The 12,319-nt window shown below is 34.2% G+C and overlaps 1 protein-coding gene across 5 annotated transcripts in view; it reads right to left on the bottom strand.

Annotated features, from left to right (window-relative positions):
- The window catches only part of LOC149075236 (cilia- and flagella-associated protein 100-like), an 86,615-nt gene that overhangs the window by 72,752 nt on the left and 1,544 nt on the right, over positions 1-12,319 (bottom strand). For 3 of the 5 annotated variants that reach the window (XM_089242530.1, XM_089242531.1, XM_089242529.1), the window contains exons 2-5: positions 10,468-10,598; positions 6,736-6,928; positions 2,912-2,979; positions 1,831-1,994 (exon numbers count right to left, since the gene is read on the bottom strand). In XM_089242530.1, coding sequence (XP_089098656.1) covers positions 1,831-1,994; positions 2,912-2,979; positions 6,736-6,928; positions 10,468-10,554 — 512 coding nt within the window. In that variant the 5' untranslated portion in view covers positions 10,555-10,598. Of the gene's footprint in view, positions 1-1,830; positions 1,995-2,911; positions 2,980-6,735; positions 6,929-10,027; positions 10,259-10,467; positions 10,599-12,319 lie in introns of those variants that run through there. The other 2 variants (XM_089242533.1, XM_089242532.1) reach the window with 2 other exon arrangements.

The raw sequence follows: 12,319 nt of genomic DNA, 5'->3' as shown, positions 1-12,319 counted from the left end.
AAGTTTTTTTTTAACTATACCTTCCAGTGATCTGGCAATTTCTGTAATCTGGCACACCCTAGTCTGATATGAGCGGGATTAGCAACAGTCTACTGTATATAATGTTTAAAGAACAGCATGTAAATTTAATATTGTTTGCGATTTTATTGCTTTGGGAAATTTATATTTATCTCTAAAACTTAAAAAAAACCTAACATACAAGTTATACTATTTTTTTCAGGTGTTTTTTATTCCATTTATAATTGCAACAACTTAAGTTGTCTGAATATAACTGAACCAAATTAATCAATAAATTAATTCAAATAATCGGTAGTGAATACACTATTTATTGTGAAACAAGAAAGCTATTACATGATCAGGTTTTAATATTAATTTTTTTATTTACTAGGAATCTATATCCAATTAATGCAATTCCTTTAAAATCTAATCATATACTGTACTTTTTTTTACCCATGAATAAAAAAACATATTCAATATACTTTATATAACATGCATTGAACATTGAAAAACCGGATGGACACACCTAGCTTTACATTTCAGAAAGATGAATGTAGGGCACACAACAATCACTCACACACGAGTTAGGAATAATATTTATACCAGTCAACAATTATCATTATTATGACCCCCACCCCATCGTTCCATGGAAATCAGATATTATATTGAGAGGCAATTACATGAAAAGTTTGCAAAAATATTAGTTTTTAAGAATTCCATTTTTGGATGCAACAAAAAATTATATTATTCATTTGGTTATAATGTAAGCAGTTGCAATGAAAATGCATCAGGTTAGAGAATAATGATAAAACTACTAACCAACTGTTTGCATGCATGCAAAAGTGCACATACAATTTAAAGTCCAAGGATGTCTGGTTGTGATAAATCTCAGACCACCACATTGAATGAATGCAAACAAAAAAGATTCATGATTTTCATTGTAAAATAAAAGTCCACTTGTCTGTATATCCTTTCATTATTTGAAAAAAATTGGTTCATTATGAATGCCTATTGGAATATGAATGCCATGTCCTTATGTGGGGGATCAGAACTTTTCTCCTGAATCTGGATTCCGTGAAACCTTCTCACCTTGAGGAATGAAGGTGTCAGTCATGCAACAACCACACACACATTTTTGTCATATATCCTGTAGTATTTTTTCCATTTCATGTAGATTAAATTGCATTCTCCAATACCAAGTCAAACAGATTTTTCGTCCATTTCTTTGCAAAAATTAGGGATGGGGCATAGCTGAGTTTCGAAGTTGTATCAATTGATTGATCTTTCAAGTTATATTGGATGAAAAATAACATGGGATAAATAGGAAGAAATTTTGAACTTATCATACCGGTTATATTGAACAGTCATTATAACGAGTGTCAACTGCATTCCCAGTTATATCACTAGCATTGCCAAACTGTCTTCAAGAACACATAGAATGATATTTCAACTATTTAATTTCACAAGTAGTCAGAAATAAGAAAAAAAAATTTCATATCATAAATCATCAGAAAGTGATTTAGCGACATATTCTACTTTACTATGGTCAATATCTAACACAAATACAAAGGCCACAACAGGCAAAAGGCCCAACTAGGTCTCTAAAAAGAAGATGACTATAAAATATATGGATGTCAAATATAACTAAAATGCAGCAACCCAAAATCTATTCAAAATGGAAGCAGTTAAAGGGTTGAACTTTGAAAAAAAAGTTTGTTTTAAGACTCTATTCATAACATTCAGTTATAGATACTTTGTTACTAGGCAAATGTTCACAACATATGTGTACTAAAGTTAAATGTACAAACATTTAATTTGAAACTCTGATTTTACTTTCGAATTGCATCATCTGTCAATGAACTCATGCTATATATAAAATCATTGAAGTTCACAGCATCTCTTTCTAGTCTTTCTTCCTCTTTTGCAACATCTTCTTCCTCCTTGTCTGCCTGTTCTTTCATTTTTGATATTTCTTGCAACTTTCTCTCTAAGGCATGCTACAAATTTTATTGTGAATATTAATATACACACAGAAATATTTTAAAGCAGAGTGAAGTGTTACCAAAGCAAAAGAAAATTATTTTAACAAAACAGAAGCCTTTTATGGCTGTGATTATGATGATGATTAGCAACATTCCCTCTAATTATGTTATTTTAACTGTCAGACATGAGCCTGCTACTATGCATAGTAGCCCCAAATCAGAATTATATGCATTGCTCTGTAATGAGCCTTCAGCTAATTAAAATGTTCTGCAGTGAAAATTTCCATGATATTATTTTCTGCATAAGAGAGTTCAGAATATGTGCGCGGCAAAGAGCAAAGAGTGACAATTAATCAATGATGATAAATAAATCTAAAGCATTTTCTGAAAAAAAAAATGCAATCAGTAATTGATTTTATTTGATTGAAAAAAAAAACCCCATTTATTCCAAAACTGAACAACCTATTTCCAAAACTATTGTAGAATTCTTATGCAGTGTAAGAGATGATGTGATGTTGCTCTCTACAATTCATACAAGGCATACTCAATACAATACAAAAACAGTAGACTCTCGATAATAAGGCTAATCCAGTAATCTGATGTTTTAGGTGAGTTTTAATGGAGGAAAGCATCTCACTGCATGTCTGTGCACAGAAGTTTATATTATCTAAATGGGCTATTTCAATTAACTTCCAGTAATCTGAAAATTTTTGTAATCTGGCACATCTTGGTCTGAAATGTGCAGGATTAGCAAGAGTCTACTGTAAAAGTTTTTGGAAGGAAAATTCCAGGGTTAAAGTAGCAAGCATGCAACAGAAAATCATGTTTAAGGGGAACTGCAAGGTAAAAATCAAAGTCATTGATGCAATTCTCAATTATTAAATTTATTAATAAGTCAATTTTTTTTTTCAATCTGAATGATTGTGGCTTACATTATCCTTAAGTATTGTCTTGTTCCTACTAACATACTCTTCTGCACTTTTTTCTCCAAGCCTATGAACTGAAAAGTGACAAGCAAATATTCACCAAATTCAAAGCATAAAAAAAACAAATAAAAACTTGTTTTTCAATAATCTGAAAACATCCAGTATACATAAAACTATCAACTATGTATAGAACAAATTAGTTTTTGCAACCTACAGCACAAAGCAGAGATGCTATACTTTTAGTTGATATCTACTCGAATGTTCCTTCCACCTAGCATAATCTACTCAAGTTGAGAGACATATCAATTCAATATCCCAACTCATATCATACAATGATTTACAATTTACGAATGTGAATGAAAGGTATTAACATAAATGGTCAAATAAATTCATAATAACTAATTAAAGCCATAACTAAACTTTATATTGTTATCAGAAACACAGTCCTGATGAGATAATATTATGCGGCTTACACTGTACTTCACATTTGGACTTCGTTTCTGAAAGAGAACTCCTGACTTTACAGGACTTGATCCTATGAAAAAATTCAAATTCATGCCAAAAAACTTTGTTATATCCAGTATCTATAAGTGTGGCAAATTACAATAAAATATTTTAGCATCCTTTTGATATTGCAAGTTCACTGGGATGAACAAAACTTTGTTATAACCATAATTCATAATATCCAATTTCTTTATAAACAGGCTCAACTGTATATACTGGGTGCACAGCTAACAGCACACACTGCACGTAAAGCATATTTTATCCCCCATTTACCCCCCAACTTTTCTCAGTTTTTGGAATTCAAATATCTCAGCAAATATTGCACTTAGAAAAGTGGAATTTCTTTTGTTTGCCTCAGAAGAGACAGGGCAAAAAATTTTTAAATAGGGTTTTTGAGAACAGGATGTCGTATAAAAAGTTATTTTTTTCAACTTTAATAACTATACAACCCCTTGAAATATGAATGACTTATCTGAGGTCTACACATTATTTGGATACTTTTTCTAATTGGAAGTATGTCTCTAGAATCAACGGTTCCTCAGTAATTTGCTGTGCGTTCTGTTAGCTATGCACCTTGTATATTTTTGTAAAAGTAGCGATCATAAAAATATTTTCATCAGGTAATACAGCTGTTAACACTAGACAGGTCAGGGCAGTCATTTTGAGTTTTTAATTTTGAAAATACTATAATCTCCACCATTTGATGTACACACTCTATTTTTGGTGGCTTTTCCTTATCTCTGTATAAAAAAATTTGAAGATATTGAAGGTTTTATTTGGGAGATATCGATATTTATACTTAGAATGGCCAAGAGCAGTCATTTTGACTGCTATATGTAAATTGTATATGTTTTCTCCTTGCAATGGGCATTGATGATTTTCCTTTTAGGTATATTCCCTATCATTCCCTGATGACATACAACATATATTCACAAGTAACATACCAATGAGAAAAAAATATAAAAATAATGCTATTCGTTGCATCATGTTACTAGGCAATCTAAAAAGTCTATTGACAGGGACAGTATGTATCCACAATCAAAACCCTATCTTATTCAGCCATAGCCTCTGTTATTATTCCCAACTTCAAGATGTGAATGCAAGCCGATCTCCCCATTAATAAGTCTTGCCGCAGAGAGCAACAGGCCTACAATGGTAAAATCTCCAAACATTACACTTCACTAATAGTTCGAAAAAAACGTGGCAGATGGCAGCACTATGACAAGCATTACACAGAAACTAGTTTCACGTTAGGTTTACAACACAGACACGCATATCCCAATATGTACCAATTTGTTAGACGTTTCACAGACGAATATGGACGAGGTACATGAGTGGTTTAGTAGCAGCCTCTGTTATCAAAGTTGAGGAAAAACTTATTTTTTCTGATCGTTCACTTGGCAAGCTCAGTTTTTGTTTGACATTTCATAACTCTTCATGCCACCATCTGCTTCGAAAGCTGCCTAAGAAACAGAGGTTAATTCACAGTGTGTAGAAATGGGTGTCAGAAAAAAGATGTATTAGAACAAAATAGTCAAATTTTATCAGTGTTGAATGCTATTTCGGGCAGTAAATCTGAGGGTGAGGAGACACTCTGACAAAGAAATTTATGATTTTCTATATCTACCCGAAAGTAGTGGTTTCAGAAGTGACATCTGAATCGGATAATACTGATGAAAAAGAAAGACACGTGTGTGTGTATTTTTTTTTAATTGTATATTCTTCATAAGTTAATTTGTAGTATGAAATTTTAATAGTGCCCTAGTTTTTCTTCAATAGTGCGAATTTACAGTGCCATAATAGTATATGTTATCCATAGCATGCCAACTAAATAGTGAATAAAAAAGACATTGACATACATATAAAAATGAGAACATTATCAAAATGGAGCAATGTATGATGTGATGTAAATGCAATGTTTATCTAGCTTTTTTTCATGATAAATCTTGGTAACCTACAGTTGCCCTCTAGTTTTTCATATTTATAGTTGGAAATTCATTTTATGAACACCCTGTATGCTTAAGAAAATGCAAATTTCTTCAAAATTAAAAAACTAACCATGTGGGAAAATGCTTGTTTTTTATTGTAAAAATTTAATGTTATTAAATATATTGCACTAAACAGAAGTAGCAGTCAAAATGACTGCCAGCGGCCCTTTTAGGTATAACGTATAGTCTGACCCTTCTAGTGTTAAAGGGTCAGTATTTGGAAAATGTGTGTAATATGCAAATGCATAATACAAATAAAATGCCAGAACAGGCAAAATGCCCAACGAGGTGGCTGAGAAAAAGATGCCCATAATAAATATGGATGTCATATATTTCAAAAATACAGCAATGCAATTAAAAATGTAATTGCACAAACAATATATATATATACAAGATGAAATATTATTCAATGCCCATAAGAATATTCATGGTTGTCTTATTCTAAGTATAGATAACTTCTCGATCTACCCCAACATGTATATCGTATTTCAATTGTATTACAATTTACTACCTCTGGGGGGTAAGCCATTTCATTTATTAACAACCCTATTAAAGAAAAATTCCCAGCGACACCATAACCTTGCATTGTCCCTTACCAATCGATACTGGTGTCCCCTTGTAAAAGCAGTCAATTGGCGGTGTACTAAAAGTTCATGGTCCATCCTATCCATCCCATTGAAAATTTTGAACACTTTGATCATACGTACTATCTCCTCAACACCTGCGTTCATCCAATGTAAACATATCCAAAAAATGAAGTCTCTCTTCATAACTCAAGCCCTGTGTGCCAATAAGAACACGCGTAGCTCTTCTCTGCACCCCTTCAACCAAGTCTATCTCCCTCTGCAGGTATGGTCTCCAAAACCTCACAGCATACTCCAGACCAGGACGAACTAAGCCTCGGAAAAGCGGAAGAATGACTTTAAGAGAACGCAAAGAAACCTTTTTGAAAATGAGACCAAGTATTCTATTCGCTTTTGTGACCACTGCTAAACAATGTTCAGAAAACCTAAGCCGCTCGTCAATGAGAATTCCCAAATCAGTGATCCTAGTTGCATCCGGGATAGTGACACCATTCAACTCATAAGAGAACCGTGGGTTGTTTGAACAAAAAAGAGTGACCATGCACAATCCTGTTTAAGTTGCTCTGGAGCAACTCACTATTGCTTTAATTCCCGATTACCCCTATTAGCTTCACATAAATAGGGAATAAAACTTATAAAAATGTAGTTTTATTAAGTCCATTGCTTCCATGAAAACATACACTTCAATAAATATGGGAATTTCGCATCCATATCTGTTCAATAATAGGAGCTCAAATGCTATTGCAATACTTACTATCTTTTGTCAGGTCTAATATGAACTTTGGTTCAACATATCCAGGTTTCATGAATTTTGTGTATTCTTCTGCTTTTTTCTTCTCTTGTTCAATAAATTTTTTCACACTTTTTGCAGTGACCAACTGTTCTTTTATTTTAGAGGATGCAGCTTTCTTCTCTTGAAGCATCTGTTTAAAACGGTCACTAAGCTTCTAGAAAATAAATAGGTTATAAACCGACACATCTCATGTTGCCATAATCTTGAAAAGTTTCAATCAAAATAATGTTGAGAGTATAAAAACTAACTTATTACTCGCACAGTTGTTTTGAAAACTAATAATTCTCATGCCTAGAAACTTTACACCCTTAGGTTTAACAAGCAGGTTTAACAACCCTTGCAATAGATGATTAAAATTCATCTTCCTCACTGTTTAGTTTGTTGTCTGGCACATCTCCACAGGTCACTAAGCAAACAGAATGATAGAAAATCCATATGTGTGATTAACCGGGTTGGGAAATTTCTTTTATGGAGGGAAAAATCAGCTAGAAAAAATGGGTTTCTTCCACTAAATTCAGAAGAAACTGATCTATAAAAAAATTACTTCATTTCATAACTTACTGCTGTTACTAGAGCAACAACTTATTGCTATTAATGAACCTGTGTGAGGAAGCACTTAGTTTTACATGCAGGCTTTCAACTTCATTCTGAACCATGACATTTGCTGTGAACAGACATATTTTTTTTCTGCTGAGCAATCAATCTCGGGGGAGTGGTGGCTTTTACCGTTGACAGTGCGGAAAAGTAATGAAAAAAAAAACGCAAATTAAATTAAATATAGTGATTTAAGTAAAATACTTTTTTCCAATTACTTAAAAAAAAATTCTTTCACTTTTCCATTGTACAACATGATGTATAATTTGTGTATGCAGTATGTCCAGAAAAGAGATGCACGAGACATTTTCGTCTTAATTTTCATGGTGCATGGAATCAATGTTTGATTTCGTTTATCGAACGATCTTTTCTTTCATGCACAAGAATCATCGTTGAGATTTGTCTTGTGTAAATATAGAATGCTGAAATGAGATTATTCACATGTGTTCTGGAAGTAGTAACAGAGAGGTTTCCTGGTGTTTTCAACGATAACTTCATGGTGATAATTAAAACGTTGTCTATCTTTTCTTATTTGAAGTGATTTATGTATTTTTTTTTCACAAATTCTTCCTCACACTGTCATGAAAAATAGAAAAAACAAATGTCGAACCATTTCTCCTTCGTCTCTGAATCTCAATATACAGCATCTCACTTTACTAGGATGTTTTTTAAACACATGTTTCTTGTGTCTGAGTATATTTGTTTATTTATACTTATGTTGAGCTTTGAATTTTAATTTTGGTAATAGCGCTGGAATAAACGATTCTGTAGTATGATTTTTTTTGTGGTATAAACTTCAAATAACAAAGCTATGTCATTATATTGCATTTATTATCATTTTTTGTTTTATTTTCTCAGCAACTTTTTTTTCATTTTTTTTAACTACATTGAGGAAACTATTGATTGATGTTTTTTATCCCTTTACATGGCATAATAGGAATGAGCTTCCTTATGATTTTCAGCAGTAAATGAGTACAAAGTATTGAAAAAGTAATGGGTATAGAGCATGAGCGGAGATACGGGGGCATTGCCCCCTCCCCCAGCGTTAAAGGTGGAGTCCACTATATATATAAAATCTAATGTATATATTTATATAGAAATTGACATCATTATCATCGTGCCCCCAGCAATAATGACCGTGCCCCCCCCCAGACTTCCAAGTCTCTCTCCGCCTATGGCATAGAGCAGCTTTTTCAAAGTGTGCGACGCTGTTTCTAGGGGCATCCCCAACCTTTATGTGAGGTGTCGCTGCAAGCTTGAGATATTGATTTGTGCACCTATTTATGCTTTGAAGAAGTTACGGGAAAGTTTATACAGGAAAATATCCATTAATATATCCTGAAGAGCCGCTGACAAATCAGGAATTAGGCAAGGGAGCAGTGGTCGACAAAAGTTTGTGAACCATTGGTATAAGGAAAAGTGTTCCACTGAGAGAGGGATAAACTTTATAAAATATTTGGGCTTGCCAATGCTAAAATAAGAAGGTGTCTTGTCAATTCCACTCAAAGGGTTGAGATCCGTCTGAAATCAGCAATGAAACGTACTGTCTCAAGTCTATTGTTGTGACTACCGTTGTGGTATTCAGATTCTATGATGCTCATTTTATTCTCATGCTTAATGAATATACAAGGTGTATGGGAAAGTCCCTTGGATGTGAAATGACTAGCAAACAATAAGAACTACAGCTATGCAACTCCTCACAAGGATAGGGTATTTCTTCAAAAATTTTAATTTAAAAAAAAGCGCATTCAGTGCAATATTTGAGTCATAGGCAGAGATCGACTTGGAAGTCTGGGGGGGGGGCAAAGGTCATTATTGCTGAGGGGGCATGATGATGATGATGTCAGCTCATATATACATATATAAAAAAGATCAGTTGACTCCACCTTTGACGCTGGGGGAACAATGCCTCCCTCCCCCCCCCCGTCCCCCGTATCTCCGCCCATGTTTTGAGCTATGTTCAAATGGTGATTGGTATGATTGGTATTGCTTTAGCAACAAGAGTAGATATGTTCCGGCGTCCCTGCATTAGGAATTTTTGTATTTTTCCCACGTGTTGGTGTACAACCAACACTCGTTTTTACAAAGCTCTACTGACGGAAAAATAGTTCTTGAATTGAAAAGACATTCAAAGGAATAGTGTATTATGAAGAAAAGTAGATTAGTTTGTAAAAACAAGCAGTTCATAAATTGGACATTTGTAAAATAGACTGTATTTGCCTCACGTTGGTGATTCCTGAGTATCACTGCCCAAAGTTTATTTACTCTTTCACAAGTTAAAACTGCCTGCACTATTAAGTTGGCTCAAAAAAGTCATGAGAGGACACAAATGCCAGCAGGTTATGTTTAAAATAAGTTACAGAACTTTTTTTATAAAGAAACAACGAGTAAAAATAATACTTGTTTATGCTGCATTTCTGTTGAAGTAGATACACTTTACACCTATGAATTTATGCCTATACAAAGATTATAAACATAAATCATGATATTTTTTTTCCCACATATGCTAGCATCACCATAGCATATCTTGCAAATTCAATTCAGACAATCTGTCACTGTCTCCTTCAAAATATAAATGACAGATAGCAGAACCAACAAGAACATGAAATGCAAATAACTCAGACAATATAAATACATTACAGAAATAATGTATTATTACCCCAAATGAAGCTGTTTCTCATGAGCACTGGGGCAAAGACAGGACAAAAATATATATTGAGGTGGAGATGAGTGCACTTTGAGATAAAGCCCAATGACAGCAGGTTGAAGATGAACGTAAAAACCAGCAAATCAAGAATCACCTGACATTGAGTATTTTAAAGGTGCCAGTATTAATATTCTAGTTGCCATGGCGACTTGAGATTTGTCATGCCCTGTAGTTGAGATGGATCTGTTTGATATATAGAAGTTCTCTGTAAACATATCAGTATCGCTTCAGCATGTCCACACAATAAGGAACTTTTCACACAATGTACTGAATCAGTCAACTGCAAAGGCTTATAACTTATTTCAAGGTTTTAACTTATTTATCAATAATAAATTGGATGTGTTGAAACAGCAAACATACAGCTGCAATGGAAAATAATGAAAAGCAGTTACCTTTCCTTGCTTTTTTGAATCTTTCTTTGATTTCTCATCACTTTGAAGAAATGATATATCAAATGGGTTTTTATATTCCTCCTCCATCACGAACACTCCTCAGGCATTCAAACAAATAGAGTTCTAGGTTGCTACAATGAAAGGCCATTTGCAAATATGTCAGTTTACATGCAATCAAGTTGAATAGGTGTATCACACACAGGACTGTAGCTAGAATTGTTTGGGGGGGGGGGGCAAAAATGGTTTCACTGGCTCTTCCCTAAAATTTGACAATTTTACAGTAGAGTGTTATTTGTTCACAAAAACAGTGTTTCTTGTCTCCCCCAAGAAAATTTGTTACCTAGGACAGTTGTCTCCTCCCCCATCTGCTCAGAGGTGGATTTATAGTCTTGCCAACTGTGGACTACGCAAATTTTTCTGTCCTCAAATTCTAGTCTAATTTTCATGACCCCCTCGTTCCTCGAATTTGCAACCCTGTGCTATAACCCACTTGCCACCCCCCCCCCCGAAATGTGAGGAAATGACCGAAAAAAGGGAAAAAGATGGCCAAATCCATTGTTCTGTCACTTTGGTCCCCCCCCAAAATGAAAGTGGTCCCCCCCCCCGAACGAAATTTCTGGCTACGCCCCTGCCCCCCCCCCCCCAATCTCTATAAGTACTCCCATGTTTTTAAGTTACTCTTTTGGTTATTCCTATAATAATCACACATTGATGGTCAATATTTCAGTCATTCACATGCTTGTACTAACGCTAGATCACTCTTTTGGTCACTCACTGATTTGCTGTCTAGATGACTTCCATGTTCAAATACCCTCTAGATCATGGATTTCCAACAGGTGTTTCATGGAATCCTAGGGTTCTGTGGAATCAAACGTCACAGAATTATTTTGCGGAATCAAACACCACAGAATTATTCTGCAGAATACGTAGCGCTTGATTTATGTTCTGGTTTTTGACAAAACTTAAAAAATCCCTGAACGCGTAGAGCTTTCACAGAAAAGAATTTTCTGGTTATTGATACTCGTAAAAAGTTGTTCTTTATTGGAAATTCAGAGAATAAAGTATGCAAATTGAGGTGTGGAGCCCCAGCATATCATTTTACTCGATCAATCCCATGATGATATTGGGATGGGCTTGAGGATAACACTTCAATTAGAGAAATATTCAAAATAAGTTTGGGTTCTGTTGGACAGCCTTATAACCATCAGGGGGGTTCCGTGAGAGCTTTCACGTTGGAAACTTCTGCTCTAGATGATTGACTGACATGGTTTCCCACTTTATAGATCACTCTTTTAATCATTTATATACTTACACATGCTATATAAAGATCACTCTTTTGGTCATTTACAAGCTTGCACATGCTCTAGGTCAGTGGTTCTCAATCAGTGCTGTGAACACTTTCCAGGGGCTCAGCGGCCAGAAGTAACATAGTTAGCTTCAAAAGTCAGTTTATTGAAATAAAGCTTCTTCATCTTATAGATTTACCACTTTCTACAAATAATGAATAGTTAGTATAACACTAGCGGTTAGAAAACCTTATCAACAATCTGATTCCTGTTAACCGTCACAAATAGTTTATAAAGAATGTTATTTTAAATTTTTCAATATGTATAGATGTACCCATAATTTTCTTCCATTTATCCTTTTGTAGTGAAGATAATAGTGTAGGAGATGATAATTATTTATAAATTCTTTCATAATATCAACTAAAAATTCGATTTTTTTTTTCTACATCAGTTCATAAGAACAGGAAGATAAGGAGATGAACTAAACACTGTGTAGTTTTCGCTCAGTTTCCCGGGCTTTAAGATTTTTTCTCCTTCTTCTAGCACCATGTGAGGGAGAGCAGGCA

Source organism: Pholcus phalangioides, unplaced genomic scaffold (genome assembly GCF_987345545.1).
Source record: "Pholcus phalangioides strain wild (caught in Gottingen) unplaced genomic scaffold, Ppha-v1.0 ptg000015l_1, whole genome shotgun sequence".
Classification (NCBI taxonomy): Eukaryota; Metazoa; Arthropoda; class Arachnida; order Araneae; family Pholcidae; genus Pholcus; species Pholcus phalangioides.
This window is presented reverse-complemented; position numbering and strand designations above follow the sequence as displayed.